Source organism: Amphiura filiformis, chromosome 19 (genome assembly GCF_039555335.1).
Source record: "Amphiura filiformis chromosome 19, Afil_fr2py, whole genome shotgun sequence".
Classification (NCBI taxonomy): domain Eukaryota; kingdom Metazoa; phylum Echinodermata; class Ophiuroidea; order Amphilepidida; family Amphiuridae; genus Amphiura; species Amphiura filiformis.
This window is the reverse complement of record NC_092646.1, coordinates 36,831,951-36,846,195: the sequence shown is the minus strand read 5'-3', so window position 1 is coordinate 36,846,195 and position 14,245 is coordinate 36,831,951. Positions and strand designations below refer to the sequence as shown.

At 38.3% G+C, this 14,245-nt stretch overlaps 1 protein-coding gene across 1 annotated transcript; it reads right to left on the bottom strand.

The window, feature by feature from the left end:
- Positions 1 to 829: 829 nt before the first annotated feature.
- On the bottom strand, positions 830 to 1,459 carry LOC140140542 (warthog protein 4-like). Its single transcript, XM_072162301.1, has one exon. It carries the CDS (start codon positions 1,457 to 1,459, stop codon positions 830 to 832), a length of 630 nt encoding a protein of 209 aa, XP_072018402.1.
- Positions 1,460 to 14,245: the final 12,786 nt, after the last annotated feature.

Below are 14,245 nucleotides of genomic sequence, written 5' to 3'. Positions count from 1 at the left end.
TTTTAGGGGGGTCTTGTATCTCGTACCAGAGGGGTCGTGAGATTTTTTCAATGTCACCAGTGTGCATAACTTGGGACACTTGCTCAACCATCAAAGCATGAAAGAAATCTGCCTACCCTCGTTTTCCCCGGTCTGTCTGCTTCTACCAGACATTCCGTGTTAAGGAACATAAAGAATTAGTCACATAAAGTCCTTTATGGAATTACTGACGTTTATACAGCGTGATACTGGTAGTCTTAATGATAATAACCATGATCATGTAATAAATTGATGTCAAATGAGAGATCATATTTTTTTTCATTAACATATTGTAATTTGGAGTTCCAAATCGGTGTATTTCCGAAGATATCATCAAAAAACTGTTGAAGACTCAAATGTGGTATACCACAGTTGAGACTAATTTTACAGTGTTTTGATCATTTCTCCGGAAATATACCGATTTGGAACGCAACGTTTCAATATGTTAATGAGAAAATGTGAGGTTTCACCTGATATCAACATCTGCGTTTTGATGGGGATAAAGTGAGGATGAGGCTGTCAATCAGGTTACCCACCTTTAAATGAATCTTTATCACGTTATCATTGGTCTTGTACGTATTTGCACCTCAAACTTTGTTAAACCTGAATAGAAAAGACTAAAACAAAATAGGAGAAGAAACCCAGACCGCGAGACCCAAATATTTGTGTATGTCTCTTATGTTACTTGAAACAAACATATATTTGTTTAATGCCCAAGTAGTTATAGTTGATGTTAACTTTAATACCAATCGAGTTATATTTTCTTTACTACATCCAAATTCGTATTATCCAAACCTGTGCCTTAAATCATTTACAAGAATTTTTCTTCAACATGATCCCACATTTGGACCAGCTTCTTAACAAGGCTCGTGTCGGTAATAGACGGACTGATGCTATACAGAAACCTCAAAAGAGCCGTGACCTGCCTGTATAGCCCTTCATCATACATATGAACAGACGCCAAAACATCATCTACAACAATGTAATGGTTAAGAGTCATTGGATGTCGAATACCATTCCAGGACTCACCGATGTCGATCACCGGTTTTGGCGTGAATTCACCGGCAGAATTTCTCAGCCACACGATATCGCCGATTTGCACGCTTTCAGCGGTTACTGGATTCATCGGTGGATAACGACAGGAATCAGTGATGGGTGCTACATTTGGTTCAGCTTTCTCCTCAACACTGCACGCATACACCAAATGCTTCGAATGCAGACGAAGCGATAGCTGTTTCTCATCCTTGAAACCGAACACTAGCTTTATCAAGCGAGAGGAGTTGCTGGTTTCATCTTCATGAGATATGAAGTACACTTTGGAAAATGCTACCGAGTTGGTTTCCGGGTCAAAGCTTTCCACGTTATCTCCTACTTTCAGTTGATCCATTCGTTTACGTTCTATTTTTGTGTCGTCGTTGGTGAGTAGTTTCACGCGAACCATAGAGTTTGAAGCAAAACACGATCTTGATGCTGATGTTAGATGAATAAAAAATAGAAAAAGAGAAGTGAAAAAGGATAAGAAAATGGATACAAAACGAACTAGAAAAGAAAACGTTTTACTACTGCCAATAAAATAAACGGTCAACCCGCCTTTAGCAGTAAGCATGATTTCGAAGTGGTCGTAATTGTGGTGGTGGGCAAGGGATGAGGGGAAATGGGTCTGTCCCGATTCCCCCGACTGACTAATGCGCAATGTTCGCAACTGCTTTTCAGTTTTCCGAAGACCTGTCTAAACGTGCAAAAATTGGTCATGTAATTCCGGGTCAAGTGATCCAATCCTTTGTATCGTGCGTGCGTGATGATTCAGTGGCGGATCTAGAGCAGTCAGAGGCAATTTGAGAAAAATAGGAAATATAAAAAATGGCCGCGAACCGGCCATCGTGTCCTGCTTGCGCGACGCAGGTTGCCTGAGTTGGATATGCTCCCTTGAAAGTGAGAAACATTTGAGAAATGAAGACCTCATTGAAGCCATTTGGTGGACCATTTTGCCACAAGTATTGTGTAAAATTAAGCTTAGTTTGAAAAAGCCGAAAATGTGTGAAATTGCGGTTCAATTGAAGTCACTCGTGGACAAGTTTTCACTGTTATTGTATAATTATTGCTTTAAACATAGGGTACCGGGAGTTTAAAGCAGAAGCAAAAATGGCACTTCATTATACATCTGAGGGGATGCTTCCCCCCCCCCCCGCCACCCGAAAATTTATAAAATATTTGCAAAAAAACCACCCTAATTGACACTATTATTGAGTAAAATTGTAGTTAGAAAAAATTATGAAATGTGTGAAAATGAAGGCCCGTGGACAATTATTCTTTATTACGGTAGACCTGATTATTTATTATTGCTTAAAACATAAAGTGTACGGGGGTGTCCAATATAGAAGCGAAAACGGCGAGTTGTTCAATCCATACACAGGTGGAGGTGTATGTGGGAAGTTGTTGGTATGGTATAGGTTCGAAAGCAAACGACATTGATTAATTTAAAAGAAATGAATCAAATTTATACGATAATTCCAATAGTAATAATGCAATTTTATTTTTTGTTAAACATGTTAACATATTAGATAGACACTTACAAGAAATTAATGTAAGTAAATTTAAAGTAAAGCCAAAAGTGGCGCAAAAGTCTTTGCAAATTGCATTATACACTTTGTGAAGACAAATTTAAATATACACATTATTTAAAATTTGTTATGACGCTATTTGCTTTCCATAGCTAATTTAAATATATATCGCTCCGCGGCTCCGCCTCCTCAATTACCCCGGCCTATTATTCGTGGTTGTTTTCAGCCAGCCACAGCCGGGAAAGGAGCTAAGAATATTTCACTCATCTATTATATTGTTGTGATTTAGGAGTATTGATTGCCAATACAGTATCAAGTGTTCAACCTATTGCTAACAAATCTAGTTGTAGTACTCAATTACTTGTGTTAAACACTAGCAATGAACCAATTGTGTTGTATCCTAGAACAAAACTTGGTACATTTACACTTGTAAATAACAGTGAAATCATTCATTTTACCGATATAGATGACTCTGTAGTAGATGAAGTACCTGTATCATCAGTCCATGTAAGGCTGAGTTCACATAGAAGTATACGGTATACGGTATTCGCTATACGAAATACGCTCATTCGATCAGGCTGAGTTCATATAGGAGTATACTATGTGAACTCAGCCTGATCGAATGAGCGTATTTCGTATAGCGAACAGCGAGTATATCAGTTTACCCATTTTCTTCGTCTTATCAATGCTTGTAACTTTACTTCTTGAGGTCACATTGCATTCAATGAGGTGTCATAATGTGCAGAATTTGTGGGAATTTACCCACATATGGTTTAGGTTTTTTAAATTTGGATGGTATACGCTGCACTAAAATCGAACATGCGCGATTCCCACTATACTATACTAAACGCAGGTATACGGCCTTTTCGAATAGCTCTTATGTGACCCGGTACTATGAACTTACCTTGCTCGATTTACGCTATACGCGTGCACCTGCAAAACGTGCATCGTATACCCGAATAGTATACTTCTATGCGATCGTAGCCTTATGTGACCCGGTACTATGAAATTGCCTTGCTCGATTTCAGCTACACGCGTCAACCTGCAAAACGTGCACCGTATACCCGAATAGTATACTTCTATGTGAACGCAGCCTAAAGGCACAGAATTCGCCAGATCCTAAGGTACGTGAAGTTCTTTCTCAGGTCAATTTCAATGATTCTCATTTAACTGAAACCGATTCTGATATGTTATCTGATCTTATATCTAGTATGTAGACGTTTTTCAAACCAAAGATAGTCCTAGAGGAAGATATACGAAAATTGAGCATGTCATAAGAACTGGTAATCATCCGCCAATCAAATGTCGTCCTTATAGACAACCTCCTCATGTGCAAGCTGAAATACGTAAACAAGTCAATCAGATGTTAGAAGATGGTTTAATCAGAGAATCCACCAGTAGTTGGAGTTTTCCTGTTGTAATGATTCCTAAACCTGATGGTACACTAAGATTCTGTTGTGATATGAGATTATGTAACCAAATTGTGGACAAGAATAATTTTCCTTTACCTCACATAGATGATGCATTAGATAGCTTAGGCGCAGGAACACCAAATTATTTTTCCACACTAGATTTAGCGTCAGGTTATTACCAAATTGGACTTGAAGAAAGCTCAAAACAAAAGAGTGCTTTCATTACACAAGATGGTTTGTATGAGTTTAATGTAATGCCAATGGGGTGTACAAATTCTCCAGCCACGTTTCAAAGAGTTATGCAAGAAGTGTTCAGAGGTTTAAATTGGAAATTTGTATTAATATATCTTGATGATGTAATAGTGTTTTCCAATTCTTTTAATGAACATGTAGATCATTTGAGACAAGTGTTTCAGAGGTTGAGAGAAGCCAATTTGAAGCTCAAGCCTAAAAAGTGTACTTTTGCTCAAGAACAGGTACGTTATTTAGGACACATTGTAAGTAAAGATGGGATAGCTACTGATCCAGAGAAAAACCAAGGTAGTCCAAGAGTATCCAGTTCCAACGAAGGTATCGGAAGTAAGATCATTTCTAGGTTTTGTAGGCTATTACAGGAAGTACATTAGAGATTACAGTAAAATAGCCGCACCTTTAACATATCTCACTCGTAAAGATGTTCAATTTGTTTGGTCAAAAGAGTGTGCAGAAGCGTTTGAAATCTTGAAACAAAAGCTAGTAGAACCTCCAATTCTTGCCTACCCTCGTTTTGATGGTACTCAATTTATGTTGCAAACAGACGCCAGTATAAAAGGTCTTGGTTTCATTTTAGCACAGGTACAAGATGGTGAAGAGAAGGTAATTTGTTATGGAGGTAGAGCTTTGCATGATTCCGAAAAGACGTATACAACTACTGAACATGAAGCTTTGGCTGTAGTTGAAGGGATTAAGAAATGTTCCCCATACCTTCAACATACTGTAAAGTATATAATTCAGACTGATCACTGTGCACTGAAATGGTTGTTTGGTCAAAAGCGTACAACAGGTCGCCTCGCAAGATGGGTACTGAAGTTACAATCATATACTTATGAAGTAGTCCATAAAAGAGGATGTAAGAATGGTAATGCAGATGCACTAAGTAGAATACCAACTCAAGTGTCAGAATCTTGTAATTTATGTAACTCATATCATGTTGACTCCCCTACTTCCTCAGCAACAGATTCAAACTGGACAGAATGTGGCTTGGAGACAATGACTGATGATGTTATCAATGATTCTCCTGCATCAGAGACAAAGCCAGATCCAGAAGTGAATACTGTTCGAAATCTGAGATTTCAGAGGAATAGATATTTCTGGAAACGTATGTATAGAGATGTTGACAATTGGGTAAGATCGTGTATATCTTGTGCTCAGAGAAAAACACATAGACACAAAGTTAGAGCTCCAATGATGACCATGAAGGTCCCCAGTGCATTTGAACGTGTAAGTGTGGATATCTTGGGTCCTCTACCTATTACAACCAATGGTAATCGGTATGTATTGTGTTTTACAGATCACTGTACCAGATGGCCTATCTTAGTTCCAATTAAGACTATTGATGCAGCCACTGTAGCTAGAGCATTCTTTGATCATATTATATGCCATCATGGTTGTCCGCAATATTTGCTTAGTGATCGAGGTACAAATTTCCTTAGTAAACTGGTGCTTGAAGTGTGTAGAATTATGCGTACATCAAAGTTGAATACAAGTAGTTATCATCCACAGTGTAATGCTATTCAGGAACGTTTTAACTCTGTTATCTTAGATACCTTGTCACACTATGCTAATGAGTATCAGACAAACTGGGATGAGTATATTCCAGCCATTCAATTTGCATATAGGTCTACACCAGCAGACAATTCTGTAGGATTTAGCCCTTTCTTTTTATTATATGGCAGGGAAGCAAGACTACTCCTGGATGTGACATTGATGGCTAAGAGTGAATACCCAGACAAGACAGTGAGAGAACATATCCATCATTTGGTATCTCAATTAGAAGTGTTCCGTGCAATATCTAAGCAACATCTTGAACTTAATCAAGCTAGCATGAAAGACCGTTATGATGAACATGCAAGTGATGTACAGTTTCAGGTGGGTGATACAATTTGGTTATATATTCCAGCCACTCAACCAGGCTTGTACAAGAAGCTCATGAAATTTTGGTCAGGACCATACTTACTCGTAGAGCAAACGGGGCCCGTGAATTTCCGTGTTCGAAATCTGACAAACAATAAGTTGATGTCAGCCCCAGTGCATGTTAATCGAATGAAGTTTGCCTATGATCGGTATGCCAGACCAGAAAATCATGTCATGCCCAAAGATTTTGTGCAAAGGGATCCTCTAGAAGATGTTGTAGATGCTGATTGTCCAGATGACTCGTTTGCCCCACTTATGGCCTCCCAAGAATTGGATAAGCGCACATCTTTTATACCGGTCTACCTTTGACTCCTGTTACCACAAGTAGTGAGTATGAAGTAGAGAAGATTTTACGTGGTAGGTACAGGGATTCAGCGATTCAAGATTATGAACTCTAGGGTTAATTTTAAGGTGTAGTTTAAGGTGTAGAGTAACACATGGAACTTGACATTGTAAATGCCCAGTTTGGGGATTGTGCAAGGTCTTGGTCGATGTCTTTCAGAATTGTGTTAGTTTGTCATCCACTATTCCCCTTTTTCCTTGTCTGCTGTACGAGCTTCAGAGTTTTAAAAGATGTTGTTTTTAAAAATAATTTTCACCCCATCCAATCGTGTTTTGGAGTTAAATGTTTCAGATTAAAAGTTGCAGTTAATTATTAATCATGCAGTTACTTGAGGAATGTTATGTCTGATGTTAAAGTTTATGTTAAAAAGATATATATATTTTTAAATCATATGTTGATCAATTCAAATTGCTATTTTAAAGTTATATTATTAAATTAGAATTGTCAGGCGCCAATTCAAGAAAGGCAGGGCGTGTGTTATGACGCTATTTGCTTTCCATAGCTAATTTAAATATATATCGCTCCGCGGCTCCGTCTCCTCAATTACCCCGGCCTATTATTCGTGGTAGTTTTCAGCCAGCCACAGCCGGGAAAGGAGCTAAGAATATTTCACTCATCTATTAGATTGTTGTGATCACTTTGTTGATGAGAAATTAAAGTTTATTTGTGAAGTTATATTTTGCTCTCCGTTTGTTTCTGTTTGAGTCTTTCCCCGTCTCAGATGGAAGATCCATTGGCCATGTGTTTGGTTTAATTTCTAGTAATCAGATAACTGGCGAGTGGATCTTCACATCAATTCTGAGTCATATTAAATTGCAATAAGAAAGAGAAAATTATTGGTTACGCTTACGACATTTACAGTCGCGGCAATCTTCAATCCTGTATGAATATAGGTCTACAAGGTATTGAGTTGAATGCCACAGGCTACTCCTACACCTTCTGTTTCTGCATTGGTAAGCCAGTCCTTGGGTAGAACAGAAGCCAGTGGAACACTCGCCCCACGATCCCCATGACCCACCTATAAGTTCAAACATACCCAAACATCGCAAAGTTATTATAATTATGTTTGACATTTTTTGAGTTGTCATAAAATAAAATCACAAAATTGTACTCATAGAAAAAATTCGTTTAATTAGATGGGGTTTTCGTGATTTTAGCATCATCTTTTTAGTATAATAGGTATAGGCCCTACACATGGAAAACGCTTAAATTTCCGAATTTTCAGTTGATTCGGAAATTGATTTTGGGAGTTACGTATAATTACATATATTAGAGCTAATTTGAATAAATGCTAATTAATTTTGAAAATATGCAAATTAGAAGGCATCTAGACAATATAATACTCTATACATTAGACCAATTTTCAAGGCAAAATAAAAAGCGCCGAGAACATTAATGCATTGATTTTTAGCCAAATGTTGGCAAACATTATAATATTATAATTATAATGAGCTTTTCCAGTCATTTTAGCTCATTAACTATATTGATTATTGATGAAACATAAGATATAAATAAATTATAAATCGATGTATTAGTATTATGAGAACCGTATGTCCGATTTGCATAGGCATATTCATCAGTGTACTTTGCCCTACTCAATGAATCTGCTTAAAGACGTGCGGGTAGACGAGGTACTGTTGGTCGAAGCAACCAAAAAAAACCCCGATTTTCATTATCTAGATCAATATATTATTGAAAGAGAACACCTTCATTTTTGCAAAAGTACATGATATACTTTGAAAACTTGCTTGATTTATTGTTGTTAATAAGTTATATACGTTTTACAAAAGTCTTGTTGTGTCAGCCCTCTTTACAACATAACTGAAGAACCACAGGACCTACAAAAGTATATGTGATATTTGAATTCTTCTACATGCTCGCTATGAATGATCAATGCAAATTTGCCTAAGCTCACTACCATTCGCAAGATGCTGTGAACTACCAAACTGTAACAGTTTAAATTAGTTGTTAACCTTAAGAGGGTACTACACCCCTGCCCAATTTTGTGCCTATTTTTGCATTTTTCTCAAAATTATAGCGCATTACTGACAAGTAAGATATGTATATTATAGGGGCAAGGACTACAACTACTGCACTGGAAATTTTATTTCAGCACAGACAACAGTTGAGGAGTTGCAGTCAAAAATGAGGGAAAACCAATATTTGATCAATAAATCAATAACTACTTGCCTTGAGTTGCTGAATTTTCAGTGCAGTAGTTGTAGTCCTTGCCCCTATAATATGCATATCTTACTTACCACCAATGCAGTATAATTTTTGAGAAAAATGCAAAAATAGGCACAAATTTGGCCAGGGGTGTAGTACCCCCTTAAGGCAATTTCTAGTTTCCAGAAAATGAGGAGTTGTATTATGTTGCAAAAGCCGCCATAATTCGCGCGTCGTGAGAAAATGATTTATAATATTGAAGACCGAATTAAGAAGACTAGTTTTAACCAGACCAAACTGCTGTACTGCGCAGGTCATCAACCAATCACGTCGCGCCTTTGCCCTGACGTCAGACGCAAACTAATCTTTTTAATTCGGTCTTCAATTATACTTACAGCAATTATGTGTGTTGCATCTCATTAAGTGGTAGTTTAATCCTGGGCACTGTTCTATAGATACATCTCCGTTGTGGTAGCATTTCCTATATCTGTACTGGTACCCACCACCACACACTACACCGCATTTACCCCATGCTTCCCATGTGCCCCAGAACTCTACCGTAGAAAAGAAAAGAGCAAGAATAGAATTAATGTTACAAAAATATCTTATAAGACGTTATGTATGCTCATTAAAAATACAATTTAACATTTAGTTGACTACGCGATTGTTATTAATCAGTATTTGTATATAAAACACTTTTTTCCACTGGTTTCAAATCGTGGATGTTGGTACAGTTCATCCTTTTTACCCAAAACAATATGACACTACCCCTTTCCAGGATTACACAGCCAAATCTGCCCTGTCTTTAAAAAAACTCAATGGAACATTTTATGGTGTTGTTATTGTAGTTGTAGTCATTGGTAGTAGTAACAACAGCAGCAAAATAGTTTAGTTTATAGGACTATACAATACCACCTATAGGGTTATACAATACAACATAAAGCAATGATTATTATTAATTAGCTTGTATAATTGTCCCGCTTGATCAAAAGTATTCATGTTTACATCACCCAAACCCTTTAATCTTGTTCTAATTTAGGGGTTGCAACAACCCTATATTGTTTACAACAGACTAAAACATTTATGGCTCTGTCACACTACGACGGATTGGGACAACGAACATCACTGTATACAAAAATATTTTATCCGGTGGAATTATCACCAGTCCGGCTGAAGATTCGGTTGGATTTGGGGACCGATTCCCGTTCGTCTCTCTATGCGTTGTGGCCGCTAATAATCCTGCAGCCTGCAGGCGTCTTATATCCGATCGTTCAACGTCCGACAAATGACCGGATTTGGGGTCCGATTCCCGTTCGTCTCTCTATGCGTTGTGGCCGCTAATAATCCTGCAGGCGTCTTATATCCGATCGTTCAACGTCCGATAAATGACCGGCGAATCCGTCCCATGTGACACCAGCAGGGACGTCGACCCTATCAGAAAAGTGGAGGAAGAGAGGGTGTTTGAGAGGGTTTGAGACCCCTCAGAGGTAGGTGCGTAGCAAGCACTTTTTCAGAGGGTGGACAAAGTGGGGAAATGCAATTTTTAAGGGGAAACACATTGACGCAAATGGTCAAAAATGGGCTAAAAAGTACAAAAAGGGCTACAAATCTTACATATCAGGGCAACCATCGTCCGGGGGGCAATAGAGGTGAGACATCTTTGGACAATGAAGGCCCATGCACCTGAAGCCATTTGTGGATCAAATTTAGCACTATTATTGGATACTATTTTAGTTTGAAAAAGCCGCAAATTGGTGAAACGAAAGCCTAATTGAAGCCATTGAAAAGTTTTCACCATTATTGTATATATAAACGATTGTTTTAAACATAACGCGTGGATGTCCAAAGCAGAAGCAAAAAGGAAGACTTGTCCATTTAAAAAAATCGCAGTTTAACAAATAACGGTTCAAATAAAAGCCAATATTGGGGGCTAATTGTTGTATCACTATGAAAGGCCTGACACCAATATAAACATTTGTTTTGGTGACCCAAGTTCATGGTCATTTCCGCCCACGCACTTTTTTACAGATGGCCTGGAATTTCATATTTCGGTTTCAGCGATTGCCCGAAAAAAGGTGGTATGTTTTTGAAAAGCGTTTCCGCTTGAAATGTAGATAGTTATTGTTACTATTACTCTTCGCGATTTTAATTTATGTACTCTTTAGACGGCAATTTTCAATGCATTTTACATATTAGAAATGTCGCTTGCATAAATACCGATATTTTTAACAGTATCGTTTTTGTTAACCAAAATACCATCCACATTAGTTGATGAACAGATTTTAAACTAGAATCAAACGAACCAGCGTAGGCCCTCTAAAAATATACTTTTTAAATATATCGCGTTGTGTGAGACTTGCTGACACTATATTCACGGTTTTTCTACTAGCTATTCAAACCTATGACAAATTTGGCTGGTTTGCGATTTTCAATACCATTTTCACCCTGATGTGACAGTGACGTCACGTCAGTACTGTACAAATTTTATTAGGTGCAGCCTCACTCGCTAGAGTTCGATCAAAGCGCTGGTGTAAATACGCACGCGCTTAAAGACGCCGCATAGATGCGCGAGCGAAACAGTCGTTTCAACGCGTTGACGTCACTGTCATATCGGGGTGAAAATGGTATAGGTAATAGATGACTATAAAACCTCAAACTCGCCCCTCGATAAAGGTTGGCAATTGAAGCAGACCTCAGTTTAGCGATCTTTGCCTGTTTAATGCGATGCGAGTGCAAGCGTCACCCGGACTGTGAAGGTTTCTGCATACCGAATATGGGTTTAGGTTAGGCCAGGGATATGGTTAGGCCTATATCATGGCCTCTAGGCCCTATGATTTATTTTTCGAAAAGAAAGCCTAATCCCGGAGCCTAATCAATTGAGAAGGGACTGGATTTTGTCATCTTACTATAAATAGGGGAATGTTGTATCTATGTATCTATCTATGTATGCACATAAAGGCTCCGTCAGTTTCGTCAAATGTCACCAAATTCATACGGGAGATTGAGGAATATACGGAGACGGTAATGCGAAAATTTGGTTGAAAACGGTCAAGAATTGGCCTCAAAATCAGTGAAAATGTGGTCCGTTGCTATACTAGGTGAACAAAAAAAGGAGGCAGTTACTAAGCTAGCCCTGCGCGTCGCACGGGCGTATCTAATGCCAAGCCGCTCGCGTGTCGCAGCGATACCGCGCGGGTAACGCAGCACTACGCCATGGCACGCGTAAACGACGCAGAGACACGTAATGAATGATATTAACGACCGTAGCGTAATAAATACGGGAAAAAGATGTGTGTTAAAAAGTACACACAACATGAAGAGGTAGGCCTACTATAAATAAAAAAGAAAACAAAATGAGGACAAACAGGCTGTACGAGTATGTGGGTTCTTCAGGCAATGTAAGAAAAAAAGCTATAATAAGATCAGGAAATTTAAATAAAAAGGCTATTAAACTGAGGACAGAATTAAATAAATAACATGAAAACGGGAAATCACAAGCTATGCAGCAAATAAAAAAAGAAGCTAAAAGGAAATGTAAGAAAGGACAGATTTAGAAAATAACGGGAACGGGATTGAATAAATAAAAACACATGGTCAACGGAAAATCGCAAGCTTAGCAGCAGAATTTTTTTAAATGGAACAAAATTGGCCCATGTAGAAGAAACTAAAAAGAAAGAAAGAAGTTCAAATGGAAACGTAGGCTTAAGGAGGGTCAGGTTCAGATAAATAAAATTTACCGTTTCAATGATTCTACCTGTTCAGTAATTCCTCCTGTTTTAGTGAACGCTCTCCCATTTACTCACCTAGCGGGGACCCGCGCGTAGCGCGGGTGTCCCGCTAGTCTTACTATAAATAGGCGAATGTTGTATCTATGTATCTATCTATGTATGCCTATAAAGGCTCCGTCAGTTTCGATCCAAATGTCACCAAATTCATACGGGAGATCGATGAATATACGGGAACGTGTTTAAACTTTATTTGGTTGAAAACGGTCAAGAATTGGCTGCAAAAACAGTGAAAATATAGGTAAAAACGGGTTTTTTGTTATGAAAATCGGTTGTCAGCCTACGCGTCACTGCAGCTGGCCGGCAGCGTGTCGGCGTCTCGTGCGTAATGCGCACTACGCCAATGGGCGCGTAAACGGCGCAGAGCCACACGACTGCGAGCCAGAGACCAGTGGACATGATCATGTGGGACATGATAATACGGAAAGAAGGAAAAATAAAGGGCAAAAAGGTACATGGACGGGTCACGGGATTATGATAACGGGTGAACACGTCCGCAGATACGCTATGAGAGGAATAAATACGGGAAAAAGATGTTTGTTGTATAAACAACATGAAGCGGTACTAAGAAGAAAAATAAAATTAAAATGAGGACAAAAAAATACGAGTTAAAGTAACTAAATGAAACGGGAACGAAACAAAGAAGGAAAGAAACTAATCAGGAAATGTAAGAAAAAAGAAGCTAAAATAATAAGAACAGAATTAAATAAAAAACATGGAAACGGGAAATCACAAGCAGCAAATAAACAAAGAAGCTAAAGGGAAATGTAAGAAAGAACAGATTTAGAAAATAATGGGAACGAGGTTAAATAAATAAATAACATGGAAACGGAAAATCACAAGCTAAGCAAAAGAAACTAAAAAAGAAAGTGTAAGAAGAGACAGGTTTAGAAAAATAAAATGTACCTTTTCAATGATTCTACCTGTTCAGTAATTATTCCTGTTATGGTGAACGCTCCCATCTGGCGGGGACCCGCGCGAAGCGCGGGTATCCCGCTAGTAATAATATAAAAATTAATACTTGTCGTCCATAACAAGAAGGAATGCCTCGCGATTTTTTTGATATCCAGTCATAGTATTTTAATTGATTACACTGAACATGAAGCTATATCTCTTCTACATGTAGTGAGTACCATATTAGATTGTGTTTACAAGAAATAATAAGCGCTGCCTCCTCGAAATATCTTATATGCCAGCAGCTTTGATGATTATCTACAACCAGGCACCTGTGTTCAAGGTCTTTCTTTATTCTATTGACCTCAAAAGAAAGGATTAGAATTATCAGAATGCCGTCCTTGACCTGTTTCCACACATTATTCATGAGTCGATAAGGGACAGTGCTACCGTTTTACTTCCGCGAATACGTATGACCACTACACAGTTCAATGGCCTTATTGTGTGATCTGGCGGGCGTTTTAAAAGCACGGTCCCTGACTGCGTGGGCATATTTCCGGGCAAGGAACAATAGAGAACAAATGTGATCAGAACATTATAGGCTGGTGGTCATTTATAGTACGATCAGTACAAAAAGTCCAATGCGATTTTTAATGTATTTTCTAAAATTAAAAGAACCACTTTTTAGCGGGATTTTTTGTAAGTTACACAGCTGAAGTTGTGAAAGGGTTGAAAGACTACAATATTACGGCTTAAACAAGAATTTGTTTGTTTGGTCTTTATTCCAACAGCCACAACCCTTAAAAAAGCGTTATCGTTTTAAAATCTTACCAGGAAGGTCACAATCATTTGCATTCCGTTTTCCTCTCGGCTGACAGAAACCTCTTACATTTC